The sequence below is a fragment of the Macaca thibetana genome, chromosome 16 (assembly GCF_024542745.1).
Source record: "Macaca thibetana thibetana isolate TM-01 chromosome 16, ASM2454274v1, whole genome shotgun sequence".
Lineage (NCBI taxonomy): Eukaryota > Metazoa > Chordata > Mammalia > Primates > Cercopithecidae > Macaca > Macaca thibetana.
In genome coordinates this window covers 1,889,138-1,905,790 of record NC_065593.1, presented here as the reverse complement: position 1 = coordinate 1,905,790, position 16,653 = coordinate 1,889,138, and the positions used below count along the sequence as shown (strand labels likewise).

At 42.4% G+C, this 16,653-nt stretch overlaps 2 protein-coding genes across 4 annotated transcripts in view; one reads left to right on the top strand and one right to left on the bottom strand.

Annotated features, from left to right (window-relative positions):
• The window catches only part of ULK2 (unc-51 like autophagy activating kinase 2), a 105,439-nt gene that overhangs the window by 57,135 nt on the left and 31,651 nt on the right, over positions 1 to 16,653 (bottom strand). For all 3 annotated transcript variants that reach the window (XM_050763872.1, XM_050763873.1, XM_050763874.1), the window contains exons 8-10: positions 16,242 to 16,343; positions 14,950 to 15,008; positions 11,963 to 12,045 (exon numbers count right to left, since the gene is read on the bottom strand). In XM_050763872.1, coding sequence (XP_050619829.1) covers positions 11,963 to 12,045; positions 14,950 to 15,008; positions 16,242 to 16,343 — 244 coding nt within the window. The remainder of the gene's footprint in view (positions 1 to 11,962; positions 12,046 to 14,949; positions 15,009 to 16,241; positions 16,344 to 16,653) is intronic.
• Positions 13,451 to 13,988, top strand: LOC126939064 (NADH dehydrogenase [ubiquinone] 1 beta subcomplex subunit 4-like). Its single transcript, XM_050763961.1, has one exon. It carries the CDS (start codon positions 13,591 to 13,593, stop codon positions 13,978 to 13,980), a length of 390 nt encoding a protein of 129 aa, XP_050619918.1. The 5' UTR covers positions 13,451 to 13,590; the 3' UTR covers positions 13,981 to 13,988.

Here is a 16,653-nt window from a genome sequence, read left to right as displayed (position 1 = left end):
CTTTACAAAACATTAAGAAAATAGGTATTCAGACCATTTCAAATATTTTCCCTGACATGGAAACAATTACAGCTATCCTCTACTGAGTATTCGACATTCACTAAGACAATGAACTGGGTGCTTCACAAACCTTATCTGAGGAAATATATCCTCGTATCATGGGTAAGAAAATTAAAAGCACACAAAGACCATGTTTCTTGTCCAATGTCAAAGAGTTAGTAAGGTGAGGGACTAGAATTCAAATTCCAGTCCATCTTATTTAAATACCAATGTGGATTTCCAATTATACTATACATTAGCAAACCAAAATCCTGGAGTATATTTCCACAAATCTCTGTTAGTATCACAACTATTACTACAGGAAAAGTTACTTTTTTCCCTAAAAGCTACAAGATCAGGGTTAATTTGCTAAACATGTCTTAATGATTTCTCTGGTCTGACATTTTCAAGTATTGCTGTTTTTACCTAAGATAAGAATTAGGTTGGGCCGGGCGTGGTGGCTCACGCCTATAATCCCAGCACTTTGGGAGGCGGAGGTGGGCGGATCAGCTGAGGTCCGGAGTTTGAGACCAGTCTGACCAACCTGGAGAAACCCCGACTCTACTAAAAATACAAAATCAGTGGGCATGGTGGCAAATGCCTGTAATCCCAGCTACTCAGGAGGCTGAGGCAGGGGAATTGCTTGAACCTGGGAGGCAGAGGTTGCGGTGAGCCAAGATCCTGCCATTGCACTACAGCTTAGGCAACAAGGGAGAAACTCCGTCTCAAAAAAAAAAGGCAACTTCCAAAAACTCTAAGACAAACTGATGAGACCCACACAGAGATACAGAATCAAACTTTTAAAAGACAGAGAGAATCTTGGAAACAGCAAGAGAGAAGCAACTTGTAATGTACAGGGATCCTTAATAAGAATATCACCCAATTTCCCATCAGAAATCTTGAGGCCAGAAGGCAGTGGGATATTATCTAAAGTGCTAAAAGAAAAAAAAAAAAGTAAACTGAGAATTCTACATTCCACAAAACTGTCCTTCAAAACTCAGGAAGAAATTAAAATATCTCCAGAAAAACAAAAGCAGAGGGAATTCATTACTGTAACAAGACCTCCCCTATAAGAAATGTTAAAGAGAGTACTTCAGGTTGAAATGAAAAGAGCTAGACAGTAAAGAAAAGCCACATGAAGACATAAAGATCTCTGGAAAAGATAAATGCCAACGGCAATTTAAAATCCAATAGTACTGTAATTTTGGTTTGTAACTTTACTTTTCACTTTCTACAGAGTTCAAAAGACAAATGCATTAAAACTATTATAAAGACATAATTTGTGATATCAACATAAAGGGGGGACAGACCAATACAGAAGTAGTTTTTGTATGCAACTAGAGTTAAGTTAATATGAATTCAGTAACTTTAGATGTTATATGTAATCCCCAGGTAACCACAAGGAAAAATATACACAAAAGGAAATGAGAAGGGAATCAAAACATACCACTATTAAAAAAAATCAAACAACACAAGAGAGCAGTAATGGAATAAATGTGGGACAAAAAAGCTGTAAGATATAAAAATAGTGAAATGGCAAAAATCTTTCCTTATCAGTAATTACTTTAAACGTAAATAGATCTCCCTAGGCAGAGATTGGCAAAGTAGATTAAAAGGAAATAATCCAACTATAAACTGTCTGTAAACAGAGACTCCCTTTAGGCCATGTGAGGTGGCTCACGCCTCTAATTCCAAGCGGATCGCTTAAGCTCAGGAATTCAAGACCAGTCTGGGCAACATGGTGAAACCAAAAATACAAAAAACTTAGCCAGGCATGGTGCTGCACATCTGTGGAACCAGCTGAAGTGAGAGGATAGCTTGAATTTGGGACACCGAGGTTGCAGTGAGCTGAGATTGTGCCACTGCACTCCAGCTTGGGTGAAAGAGTGAGACTCCGTCTCAAGAAAAAAAGAAAAAAAAAGAAAAAGCAAAAGAGACTCGCTTTAAATTTAAAGACACAAACATATTGAAAGCAAAATGATGGAAAAAGCTCTTCCAAGCAAAAGAGAAGTGCAAGGTTGGCTATCAGACAAAATAGAATTTGAATTGAAAACTGTTATAAAAGACAAAAAGTACATTAAATAAGGCCAGGTACAGTGGCTTAAGCCTGTAATCCTAGCACTTTGGGAGGCTGGAGGCGGGTGGTTTGAGCTCAAGAGTTCAAGATCAGCCTGGGAAAGATGGTGAAACCCCTCTCTACACAAAAATACAAAAATTAGCCAGGTATCGCGGCTTGCACCTGTAGTCCCAGCTACTTGGGGGGCAGACGTGAGAGGATCACTTGAGCCCAGGAGCAGAGGTTGCAGTGAGCCAAGATTGCACCACTGCGCTCCAGCCTAGGTGACAGAATAAGACCCTGTCTCAAGGGAAAAAAAAAAAAAAAAAAAAAAAAAAAAAAAAAGGGCTGGGCGCAGTAGCTCATGCCTGTAATCCCAGCACTTTGGGAGGCTGAGGAGGGCAGATCACAAGGTCAGGAGTTCAAGACCAGCCTGACCAACATGGTGAAAACCCGTCTATACTAAAAATACAAAAATTAGCTGGGCGTGGTGGCAGGCACCTATAGTCCCAGCTACTCGGGAGGCTGAGGCAGGAGACTTGCTTGAACCTGAGAGGTGGAGGTTGTTGCAGCGAGCCGAGATCACATCACTGCACTCCAGCCTGGGTGACGGAGACTCCGTCTCAAAAAAAAAAAAAAGACATTAAATAATGATAGAAGGGTCAATTAACCAAGAAAATTTAAGATTTATAAACATCAGAGCCCCAAAATACATGAAGCAAACATTGACAACTGAAGTGACAAGGAGATTTGTATAACAATAGTTGCGGACTTCAATAAAGGATAGGATAGCCAGATACAGCATCAATAAGGAAATGGAGGCACTTAACAATGCTATAAACTAACTGGACCTAACAGACACACACAAAGTACTCTAGTTTCCGAGAGCAGAGCATATACTTTTCTCAAGTGCACGTGAGACATTCTCCAAAACAGACCACACCTTAGGCCACAAAACAAGTCTTAATAATTTTTTTTTTTAATCAGAGACAATGTTGCGCTCTGTTTCTCAGGCTGGAATGCAGGGGTGCAATTAGCTCATTGCAGCATCAAACTCCTGGGCTGAAGCAATCCCTCTTACCTCAGGCTCCCAAGAAGCTGGAACCAAAGGTGCACACCACTACACCCAGCTAATTTTTAAAATTTTTTGTAGAGACAGGTTCTCACTATGTTGCCCTGGCTAATCTAAACTCCTGGCCTCACGCAGTCCTCCTTCTTCAGCCTCTCAAAGCACTAAGGTTACAGATATGAGCCACCATGCCTGGCCCATAAATTTTAAAAGACTGTAATCATGGTGATTGATTATCTTTTCCAATCACAATGGAATAAAAGTAGATATCGAGGGCTGGGCGCAGTGGTTCATTCCTGTCCTTTTGAGATTCTGTTTAAAAAAAAAAAAAGAAACTAGAAATCAATAACAGAGGAAATAACGGGAAAACCCACAATATGTAGAAATTAAACAAAACACTCTTGTTTTAGTCTGTTTTCACACACTATAAAGAACTACTTGAGGCCGGGAGCAATGGCTCATGCCTGTAATCCCAGCACTTTGGGAGGCCCGGGCAGGCTGATCGCTTGAGAAGTTCAAGACCAGCTGGCCAACATGATGAAACCGGGTCTCTACTAAAAACACAAAAATTAGCCAGGCGTGGCGGCACGCAGCTGTAATTCCAGCTACTCAGGAGCCTGAGGCAGGAGAATTGCTTGAACCCAGGAAGTGGAGGTTGCAGTGAGCCAAGATTGCTCCACTGCACTCCAGCCTGGGTGACAGAGCAAGACTCTGTCCCTAAACAAAACAAAACAAAACAAAACAAAACAAAAAAACTACCTGAGACTGGCCAGTTTATGAAGAAAAGAGGTTTAATTTAGTTCTCCATGGCTGGGGAGGTTTCAGAAACTTACAATCATGGCAGAAGGTGAAGGGGAAGCAAGCATGTCTTACCATTGCAGAGTAGGAAGGAGATGTACCACACGTTCAAACCATTAGATCTTGTGAGAACTCACTATCGCGAGAACAGCATGGAGGAAATCCGCCCCCTTGATTCACTCACCTCCCACCACGCCCCTCCCCAGACACATGGGGATTACAACTCAAGATGAGATCTGGGTGGGACATAGAGCCAAATAATACTAACTCTGAAGCAACCATTGAGTCAAAGAAGTCATAAAGGGAAATTAGAAAATATCTTGAGACAAATGAAAATGAAAACAACATACTAAAACTTACGGGATGTAGCAAAAGCAGTAGTAAGAGGGAAAAATATACCTGTAAACACCTCCTTTAAAAAAGAAGAAATGGGGCCACATGCAGTGCCCCACGCCTACAATCCCAGCACTTTGGGAGGCCAAGGCACGCAGATTACTTGAGGTCGGGAGTTCAAGACCAGCCTGGCCAACATGGTGAAAGCCCGTCTCTACTGAAAATACAAAAAAATTAGCCAGGCGTGGTGGCGGGCACCTGTAATCTCAGCTGCTCGGGAGGCTGAGGCAGAAGAATTGCTTTAGCCCAGGCAGCGGGGGTTGTAGTGAGCTGAGATTGTGCTGCTGCACTCCAGCCTGGGTGACAGAGCACGACTCTGTCTCAAAAAAAAGAAGAAATAGGCCAGGCATAATGGCTCGCACTTGTAATCTCAGTATTTTAGGAGGCTGAGGCGGGTGGATCACCTGAGATCAGGAGTTTGAGACCAGCCTAGCTAACATGATGAAACCCTGTCTCTACTAAAAATACAAAACATTAGCCAGGCATGGTGACATGAGCCTGCAGTCCCGGCTACTCTGGAGGCTGAGGCAGGAGTATCGCTTGAACCCAGAAGCTGGACGGCGATCGCAGTGAGCTGAGATGGCGCCACTGCACTCCAGCTGGGTAACAGAGCAAAACTCCGTCTCAAACAAAAAAGAAACATCTAATCAATAAGCTAACTGCATGCTTATGGAACTAGAAAAACAGCAAACTAAGTCCAAAACTAGTAGAAGGAAAGAAATAATAAAGATTGGAGTTAAGATAAATAAAACATTTTCTTTTTTTTTCTCTTTTTAGAGAGGGTCTCACTCTGTCGTCAAGGCTGGGGACGCTGGCATGATCACAGCTCACTGTAGCCTTGACCTCCAAGGCTTAAGCAATCCTCCCAGCTCAGCCTCCTGAGTAGCTGGGACTACAGGCCCACACCACAACACCAGCTAATTTTTTTATTTTTAGTAGTAGGGTTTCACCATGTTGTCCAGGCTGGTCTCAAACGCCTGAGTTCAAGTGATCTGCCCACCTCAGCCTCCCAAACTGCTGGGATTACAGACGTGAGCCACCATGCCCAGCTGTGCTTGAACTTTTAATGCATTCCCCAAGCCACACAGAGATCAATGGACAAAGGATGGTAACTTACTGTCTCGAAGCACCACCTTTGACCAATCACTGGCTGACCACTAAAAAATTGTAGACACAGGGGTGATCCCTAGGAAACTGGGCTTTACAACTTTTTTAACTGAAAAAAATACAAAAACAACTTTGGAGATAGATCAATGTTAAAAAACTGCAAGGAAAACAATATTCCACAGATTTGGTCCAGGCAAGTTACTAAACAAATCGAACAATCCGATGAGGCATCGTGGCTCATGCCTGTAATCCTAGCACTTTGGGAGGCAGAGGCAGGCAGATCACTTAAGGTCAGGAGTTCATGACTAACCTGGCCAACATGGTGAAACCCATCTCTACTAAAAATACAAAAATTCGCCAGGCGTAGTGGTGTGCGCCTGTAATCCCAGCTACTTGGGAGGCTGAGGCAGGAGTATAGTTTGAACTCGGGAGGTGGAGGTTGCAGTGAGCTGAGTCGTGTCATTGCACTCCAGCCTGGGCAACACAGTAAGACTTTGTCTCAAAAAAAAAAAAAAAAAAAAAAAAAAACAACCCCCAATTGGGAGAGGGGGAGGGTGCAAATCTAAAGTTGCTATTTGTATTGTACAAAATGTTTGATTTGATTTTCGGCAAAAAACTGCAAGGCATGCAAAGCAACAAAGAAGTATGACCCATACACAGGGGTATGAAGCAATCAACAGAAACTGTCGTGAGAGGGCCAAATGTTGGACTTAGCAAAGACTTTAAAGCAGTTATTTTATTTATTTATTTATTTTTTTGAGACAGAGTCTCACTCTGTCGCCTGGGCTGGAGTGCAGTGGCCGGATCTCAGCTCACTGCAAGCTCCGCCTCCCAGGTTTATGCCATTCTCCTGCCTCAGTCTCCCGAGTAGCTGGGACTACAGGCGCCCGCCACCTCGCCTGGCTAGTTTTTTGTATTTTTTAGTAGAGACAGGGTTTCACCATGTTAGCCAGGATGGTCTCGATCTCCTGACCTCGTGATCTGCCTGTCTCGGCCTCCCAAAGTGCTGGGATTACAGGCTTGAGCCACCGCACCTGGCCTAAAGCAGTTATTATAAATACATTTTTAAAAGTAGAGAAAGCCAGCCGGGTACAGTGGCTCACGCTTGTAATCCCAGCACTGTAGGAGGCCGAGGTGGGTGGATCATGTGAGCCCAGGAGTTCGAGACCAGCCTGGCCCACACGGTGAAAACCCGGCTCTACTAAAAATACAAAAAATTAGCTGGGCATGGTAGAGGGTGCCTGTAGTCCCACCTATGCAGGAGACTGAGGCAGGAGACAGTGACTCAACAAATAGAGAATATCAAGAAAAAGACGGAAATTGGCCAGGCTTGGTGGCTCACGCCTGTAATCCCAGCACTTTGGGAGGCTGAGACGGGCGGATCACGAGGTCAGGAGATCGAGACCATCCTGGCTAACACGGTGAAACCCTGTCTCTACTACAAAATACAAAAAAAAAAAAACTAGCCGGGCGAGGTGGCGGGCGCTTGTGGTCCCAGCTACTCGGGAGGCTGAGGCAGGAGAATGGCGTAAACCCGGGAGGCGGAGCTTGCAGTGAGCTGAGATCCGGCCACTGCACTCCAGCCTGGGCGGCACAGCAAGACTCTGTCTCAAAAAAAAAAAAAGAAAAAGACGGAAATTATAAAAAAGAACCAAATGGAAATTCTGGAGTTAAAAAGTACAATAACTGAATAAAATAATCAGCAAACCTGAGAACAGATCAATAGATATTTCCAATCTGAAAAACTCAAAGGAAAAAACAATATGGAAAAATGAACAGACTCAGATGTGGGATATTATCAAGCATAGACCATTAAGTGCACATAATGGGAGTCTCAGAGAAGAGAAAGAGAAAGGGACAGAATGAATACTTTAAGAAATGATGGTTGACAACTCCCCAAATTCAGTGAAAAACATTTATTTATATATCAAAAAAGATCAATAAACTCCAAGCAGGATAAACACAGATACACATCTAGACAGATCACAGTTAAAATTGTTGAAAATCCAAGACAGAGAAAAATCTCAAAAGCACTAAGAGAAAAATGACTCATCACCCACTAGGGAAACTAGTAAGATTAACAGGTGACTTCTCATCAGAAACAACGGAGGCCAGAAAGCAGTAAGATGACATAGTCAAAGTACTGGCTGGAGAAAATCCTAACAACCAAGAATTCAGTATCTACCAAAAAAACACTTTTCCAAAGTGAAGGTAAATAAAGGGAAATAATGACATTCCCAGATAAATGAAGATTCTGAGAATCTGTATAAAGAGCATTGGTAATTATGCAGATAATTACAGAAGAGTATATTATGTATTTTTCTCTTAACCAATTTAAAGGATAACTGTATAAAATAATTATAAGATTGTACTACTGGGTTTTGTTTGTAACATACAAAGATTAATATATATGACAACACAAAAGAGGAAAGGAATGGAATTATATGAGCTAAAAAAAAATGACACCAAACAAAAAAGAGATACAAAAAAATACAAAAAGAAAAAAAATGACACCAAACAGTAACTTGAGTCCATAAGAATAAATGAAGAGTGCCACAAATGATAAATTTATAGGCTAAAATAGTACTCTAAGGCTATTTAATCCCAGCACTCTGGGAAGCCGAGGAGGGATGTTTGCTTGAACCCAGGAGTTGGTGACCAGCCTGGGCAATATGGCAAAAACCTCCCTACAAAAAATTTAAAAATTAGCTGGGCATGGTGGTGTGCACTTGTAGTCCCAGCTACATAGAAGTTTCAGGCAGGAGGATCACTTGAGCCCAAGAGCTCAAGGCTGCAGTGAGGCATGTTTGTACCACTGTACTTAGGCCTGGATGCAGAGTAAGACTCTGTCTCAGAAAAAAAAAGAGAAACACACAAAAAGACACTATACATGTTTTTCACCTTTCTTCTCCTCACTTCTTTAAAAGAGGTAAGACTGTATAAAGCAATAGTTGTAACACTGCACTGCTGAAATTACAACATAGACATAATATGTGAGACAATAACAGCACAAAGGGAAGAGCAAATGAAGCCATATTAACGGAACAAAGCTTCTATATTTTAATGGAATTCAACTAGTTTTTTGTTTTGTTTTTGTTTTCTTTTTCTTTTTTTGGAGACAGAGTCTCACTCTGTCAACCAGGCTGGAGGAGTGCAGTGGCAAGATCTTGGCTCACTGCAAGTTCCGCCTCCCGGGTTCATGCCATTCTCCCGCCTCAGCCTCCCGACTAGCTGGGACTACAGGCGCCTGCCACCATGCCCAGCTAATTTTTTTGGTACTTTTAGTAAAGATGGGGTTTCACCGTGTTAGCCAGGATGGTCTTGATCTCCTGACCTCATGATCCGCCCACCTCAGCCTCCCAAAGTGCTGGGATTACAGATGTGGGCCACCACGCCCTGCCTCGACTAGTATTTATATAAAGTAGATTGTGATAAATTAAAATGCATACTGTAATCCCTAGATCGATCATTAAAAAAAAAAACAAATAGCACAAAAAAGCCAGAAGACTCAATGAAAGAATTTAAATGGTACACTAGAAAATAATCTATTTTGACTAGGCACAGTGGCTCATATCTGTAATCCCAGCACTTTGGGAGGCAGAGGCAAGAAGATTGCTTGGAGCCAGGAGTTCGAGAATAGCCCTGGCAATATTGTGAGACCCTATCCCTACAAAAGGGTAAAAAAATTAGCCGACTGGGCTAGGCCCGGTGGCTCACGCCTACAATCTCAGCACTTTGGGAGGCCAAGGCAGGTGGATCCCCTGAGGCCGGGAGTTCGAGACAAGCCTAAACAACATGGCAAAACCCCATCTCTACTAAAAAAAAAAAAAAAATACAAAAATTAGGCCAGGTGTGGTGGTTCACGCCTGTAATCCTAGCACTTTGGGAGGCTGAGGCAGGCCGGATCATGAGGTCAGGAGTTCGAGACCAGCCTGGCCAACATGATGAAACCCCGTCTCTACTAAAAATACAAAAATTAGCTGTATATAGTGGCGTGCTCCTGTAATCCCAGCTACTCAGGAGGCTAAGGCAGGAGAATTGCTTGAACCCAGGAGACAGAGGTTGCAGTGAGCAGATACGCATCACTGCACTCCAGCCTGGGCGACAGAGCAAGACTCCCTCTCAAAAGAACAAACAAGCAAAAAAAATTAGCAGGGCATGGTGGCGGGCGCTTGTAATCCCAGCTACTTGGGAGGCTAAGGCAGGAGAATCGCTTGAACCTGGGAGGCGGAAGTTGCAGTGAGTCAAGATCATGCCACTGCACTCCAGCCTGGGCAACAAGAGCAAAACTTCGTCTCAAAAACCAAACAAAACAGACCGGGCATGGTGGCTCATGCCTGCAATCCCAGCACTTTGGGAGGCTGAGGTGGGCAGATCACAAGGTCAGGAGTTCAACACCAGCTTGGCCAAGATGGTGAAAAACCCTGTCACCACTAAAAATATAAAAAATTACCGGGCGTGGTGGCGGGTGCCTGTAATCCCAGCTACTCGGGAGGTTGAGGCAGAGAACTGCCTGAGTCCAGGAGGCGGAAGTTGCAGTGAGCCAAGATCGTGCCATTGCACTCCAGCCTGGGTGACAGAGCAAGACTCCATCTCAAAAACAAAACAAAGCTGGGCGCGGTGGCTGACGCCTGTAATCCCAGCACTTTAGGAGGCTGAGACGGGTGGATCATGAGGTCAGGAGATCCAGACCATCCTGGCTAACACGGTGAAACCCGTCTCTATTAAAAATACAAAACAATTAGCCAGGCATAGTGGCGGGCGCCTGTAGTCCCAGCTACTCGGGAGGCTGAGGCAGAAGAATGGCGTGAACCCAGAAGGCAGAGCTTGCAGTGAGCTGAGATAGCGCTACTGCACTCCAGCCTGGGCGACTGAGTGAGACACCGTCTCAAAACAAATAAATTAATTAATTAAATAAACAAAACAAAAAATTAGCCGACTGTGGTGATGCAGGCTTGTAGTCCCAGCTATTAAGGAAGCTGAGGTGGGAGAACCACTTGCCCCCAGGAGTTCAACGTTGCAGTGAGCTACGATCACACCACTGCATTCCCGGTCCAGCCTGGGTAATACAGTGAGGCCTTCTCTCAAATAAAGGGGGAATAAAAAAGAAAATAATCTATTTAATAAATATTGCTGGGCATGGTGGCTCACATCTGTAATCTCAGCATTTTGGCAGGCCAAGGTGGGTAGATCGCTTGAGCCCAGGAGTTTGAGACCAGCCTGGGCAACATAACGAAACCCTGTCTCTACAAAAAAATACAAAAATTAGCCAGGGGTGTTGTTGTACACCTGTAGTCCCAGGTACTGGGGAGGCTGAGGTTGGAGAATCACCTGAGCCTGGGGAAGTCGAGGCTGCAGTGAGCCATGATCATACCACTGCACTCCAGCCTGAGTGACAGAGTAAAATCCTGTCTCAAAAAAAATTTTTTTAATTAAATAAATAAATACCAACCACAGGCTGACAACTCCCCAATCTGCCCCCAGTCTACCCTTTTCTGAAATTCAAGTGCACTTCTGACATTGACACTTAGACATCCAATGGTTATCTTAAATGTAACATATCCAGCAGAAACTCATCTTGTCCCCATAGCCTGCTCTATCCATACAGTCTTTCCCATCACTGTAACTGACAACATCCTTTCAGCTGCTCAGGCCAGAAACTTTGGAGTCATCCTTGAGTCTTCCCTCTCACACCCTCAGATTCAATCCATCAGTGAATGCTGTTGCCTCTACCTCCAGAAAGACTTCTTACCACCTCCACTGCTATTATCCTAGTCAAAGCTACACTCATCTCTCACCTGGGTAACGACAAGAGTCTCCCGATTAGTCTCCCAGCTTCTGCTCTTCCCCTTATATGCACACAGTCTATTCTCAAGCAGCAGCCAGCTTGATCCTTTTTAAAAACATTAGTCAGATCACTTTTCCTCCACTCAAAACTCTCTAATGGCTCCCATCACACTTTGTGGAAAAGCCCAAGTCTTCAACTGGCTTTCTAGTTGTTCCTCAAGCTTACAGGCATGTGCCCAGCCCTAAGCATTTGTATTGGCTGTTCACTCTGCTTAAAAAGCTCTTCCCACAGATATCCTATGGCTCACTCTCATTTCAAGTCAAGTCTTTGTTCAAATGTCACTTTCTCAATAAGGTGTTCACTGACTATCTTATTTAAAATTTCAATCCCCACCCCCACCCCACCCCCACTTCTTTATTCCCACAATACTTAGCAACTTCTAATATAATATGTAACTATGGTTTTTAATTTGTTTCTTGTCTCTCTCTACCACTAGAATATATGCTACATGAGGAGAGAGATTTTATTACTCCATCTCCCATACCTAGAACATAGTAATAAGCACTCAATAAATATTTACGAAACTAGTGAAGAAAATAAAAAGAAAAGCGAAACTGACTTCAATTTTCTTCTGAAATCTCTATTTTTAAAATCGTTCAGCACATATAACAATAAAGTTAGAAAGCATGCAAAAGTTGAAACTATTTCTTACCAAAGTCCATTCTATCTTTTTGGTTTCTCTGAAGCAAACCCAAAAGGAGATTAGCCAAATAAGGTGATGTTTCTCTGGGAATACTGGGGGAAAGGAAAAACACAACCACCTAAGTGATAAGTTTATATATATAAACAACATTAATTTTTGCCTTCCATATAGTAAACTAAAACATATATGTGGTTTCACAAATACCAATACATTTATACCAAGAAGACCATGTAAGAGTCATCTAAAGAAGGAAAAAAAAGCACTAAACTGCCTTTGAGAAACAGCATCAAATTGAGAAGATTCCTGTACTGTGCTTGTTGTTATTTGAGTATCTGCAGGAGTAAGGCACCTCACAAGCCCAATGTTGAGTTTTACCATAACTTCAATCTTGTACTAATAGTTGCTATAATGTTCTGTATTACAAAATAGCCACCTCCATTTCCGTCTGGAAAAGGGCAGCACTTAAACACAAGTGAGAACTAATACAACTTCCTAACATCCAATATGAAAACAACAAGCAATAGGAAAATGAGTGAAGTAATAGAAGTACACAATTCAAAGAATAAGAATTACAAAAATATATTAAACAGGCTGGGCACGGTGTCTTACGTCTGTAATCCCAGCACTTTGAGAGGCCAAGGCGGGTGGATCACTTGAGGTCAGGAGTTCAAGACCAGCCTGAACAACATAGTGAAATCCTGTCTCCACTAAAAATACAAAAATTAGCCGGGCGTGGTAGCCTGCCTGTAGTCCCAGCTACCTGGGAGGCTGAGGCAGGAAAATGGCTTGAAACCGGGAGGTGGACATTGCAGTGAGCCAAGATCATGCCATTGCACTCCAGCCTGGCAATAGAACAAGACTCTATCTCAAAAAAAAAAAAAGAAAGAAAGAAAAAGAAAAAGATTAAACAAATACAAGCCGGGCGCGGTGGCTCACGCCTATAATCCCAGCACTTTGGGAGGCCGAGGCGGGCGCATCACAAGGTCAGGAGATCGAGACCACGGTGAAACCCCGTCTCTACCAAAAATACAAAAAATTAGCCGGGCGCGGTTGTGGGCGCCTGTAGTCCCAGCTACTCGGGAGGCTGAGGCAGGAGAATGGCGTGAACCCGGGAGGCGGAGCTTGCAGTGAGCCGAGATCGCGCCACTGCACTCCAGCCTGGGCGACAGAGCGAGACTCCGTCTCAAAAACAAACAACAAAAAAAAACAAAAAACAAATACAAAGGAGCCAAACTCACTAATGAAGAGAACGATCCAAATTAAATTAATAGCTAACTGGTCCTCATGCATTTGTGCAGCATCAAATCCGCTAACATTCTGTGTTGGTAAAAATGAGGGAAAAGGGGCAGTCTTCTATCTTGCTGTATTCACTGGGATAGCCTATTTGGAAAGTGCATCTTTTGGTCTGACAATTCCATTTTTAGAAGTCCAAACTAACAAAATGCACACATACACAAAGGTGTACACACACACACAAACACACACACACACACACACACACTTCACTAGAGCCTGTTTGTAGTGACCAAAAAATGAAAACAGGGATCTGATTAAATAAAGTAATGTACATCTATGGGACTCTCTGTGGCATTTAAAAGCATACAGTGGCAGGTGCAGTTGTGCCCTGGGTCACCAAGATGTCGTTCCCAAAGTATATTCCATCGCGCCTGGCCACTCTGCCCCCAACCCTCGACCCAGCCAAATACGACATATCTCCAGAAACCCGACGGGCGCAAGTCGAGCCGTTGGCCATAAGAGTTCGGCTGAAACAAGAGTACCTGCTTCAGTACAACCACCCCAACTGCAGAGGGCTCATCGAAGATCCTGCCTTGATTCGTTGGACCTATGCAAGATCAGCAAATGTCTATCCTAATTTCAGACCCACTCCTAAAAACTCACTCTTGGGAGCTCTGTGTGGACTTGGACCCCTCTCCTTCTGCTATTATGTTTTCAAAACTGACAGGGATAGGAAAGAAAAGCTTATCCGGGAAGGAAAATTGGGTCAGACATTTAATCTCTCATGTTAAGTCTGTCGATGACTATATGTACTCCTGCCTAAATAGCCTATTAATCATCTAAAAAAAAAAAAAAAAAGCATACAGTTGGCCAGGTATGGTGGCTCACACCTATAATCCCAGCACTTTAGGAGGCCAAGGTGGGAGGATCACTTGAGGTCAGGAGTTCAAGACCAGCCTGGCCAACATGGTGAAACCCCATCTCTAATAATAAAAAAAAAAATACAAAAATTAGCCCGGTGTGGTGGCGGGCACCTACAGTCCCAGCTACTAGGGAGGCTGAGGCAGGAGAATTGCTTGAACTAGGGAGGCGGAGGTTGCAGTGAGCCTAGATCGTGCCACTGCACTCCAGCCTGGGAGACAGAGCAAGACTCTGTCTCAAAATAAAAAAGCATACAGTGGCTTTCCACATCCTGTTGAGGAACATCATCTGTGATGTACTACAAAGTAAAAAACAAAAGGACACTGCAAACAACTCACAAAATATGATGTAATTTGTCTTAAACTATGTGTGTGTATAAATACATACATAAACAAGCACTCATCTCAAGATACAAGTTCAAGAGAAAACAAAAGGAAAACAAGCACTCAAACATATATAAAGAATTCCCACAAAAACTATGTAGAAAGAGATACAGCAAACTCTTGTTACCCCTAAAGAAGAGAGCAAAGCTGTGGGGAATTCACTTTCTACTTTCCGTGTATCTATTCTGTCCACATTACCCTCCCCACAAGGAACACATGTAACTTCCATATCTTTTTCTTTCAAATTTACATTTACATTTTAAAAGGGAAAGAAAAGAGTACAGTACTACACAGACACCTATGATGTGCCAGCAATTTTCCAATTTGCTATAACAAATGCTTTCACATTATCAACTGAAAAAGAATTCAAAAATGAGAATACATAAAACACAAACAGTTCAAATAAACAACACTGTGTTCACAAATAGTAAAACCCAGTGTAATCTAAACACATACCTAGGCATTAAGCTCCTGTTTTTTTCATAAAACATCCTTAAGTCTTGAGGACTATTGGCCTATTAAAAAAAAAAAGGTTTAATTTCCTAAACAATGGGGGCAAAACTTCCAAATCATATGATTGACGCTCATATTCTTTTTTTTAACGGATTGAGGGAGTGGGAGTTTCAAGGAAGGGATTCAGAGGAAAGGAGGGAAAGTATGAGGGAGGAGGAAAGGAAAGAGAGATGATGCTCATATTCTTGCTACAGAACATAGATTCTCAACTTGAAAGCCATGGATTGCTGAAGGAGCCATAACTGGTCATTAGAAAGTCATAAAACAAAGTCATATGACATTGTGTGAAAATTCTGTACATCTGAGTATAATGTACCTTTTCTGAGGTAGCTTTTCTGAGGTCAGACTCTCAGAGGAGCCTGAAACTTAGAATAGATTAAGGGTCACTATTCCGAAGGTTACATGGCCTGCCCAATAAGTACGTTATTGTTGGGTAAAATTCAGGTGTACTTTACCTTAGGACCCTAAAGGAATTCAAAGAAAAGAACTATGTATACTGCTACTATGCAGTCTCTCCACAGCAACAAGTAGCTGATAACAAAAACTGCTTAAATGTAGAAGCCTCCTCTACAATGCAAACTAGACTAAGAAATTAAAAGTGTTTAACCTGGCTGTGTCACTAATTTTCTTAATACTATCTTAGGCAAATATTTTCATTTTGTTCCAGTTTTCAAATTCAAAGATCTTCTTTATGATATAAGAAATTATAACATGACAATATGAACTCAAGAGAAATCATCGTGATTATACTCTACAGGGTCACTTTTTGACAGGATGTTGGGGGAGAGGAGAAGACAGACCCATAATAATTTCCATAAAGCATATATAATTACCTCCCTCTCACCTAGCAGTGTCAGGAATAGAGAGCTAGAGATGGTTTCCAGAGATCTCCCCAGACAGCCCCAGCCCTCATGTGGATTCCAGGATCTCAAAACCAGGCTAACCAGGAAGCTGTGGTGTCACCATTCACACCCATTTCCCATCAGGCTGTTAGCCCTGATCCCAACATACAACAGACTGCATGCCCAGTTCAACTACAAAGGGCAAGCAGATAAAAGGGGAAAACCAAAAGATGTTCTGACTCACCAAAGCAGTTTTTGCCTATAAAAGAATCAAAGTAAGTCACAGAGGAGCCAAAAACACTGCTTTCAAAGTATTCTTCATTTTACAAATCAAATGCAACTATAAAATGACAAGATTCCAAAACTGAGGACATAAGAAAAAAGTCAGCCTACCTGAAAAGGTGGTTTTCCAACTAGGCATTGGTATATCACTGTTCCTATGCTCCACAAGTCAGCCTTAGCATCATAATGTTGAGACATAATAACCTCAGGAGCCTGGGGACAGAGAAATTTAAGGGGCATGCAGTATTTACATAATTAATATGCACATATTAACTGGTAAAGGTGACACTCCTAACAAACTACCAGAATAAAACAACACCCTGTGATAGTTCTCTAATCAAATAATAAGGCAATGAACTTACAACATATTATCATATATTGAGATTTACTAGTAAATCTCAAAATCAATGTTGCATGAAAAGGGGCAAGTTATAGAAACAAATGTTTCAACTGATTATAATGGACACATAAAGTACAATGAGAGGACCAAAATAATAACAAAGAAAAATACACACCATAGGAC

Bases quoted from the DNA above. Each gene is read 5' to 3' on its own strand.
- LOC126939064 (XM_050763961.1), top strand. From the start codon at position 13,591: ATGTCGTTCCCAAAGTATATTCCATCGCGCCTGGCCACTCTGCCCCCA.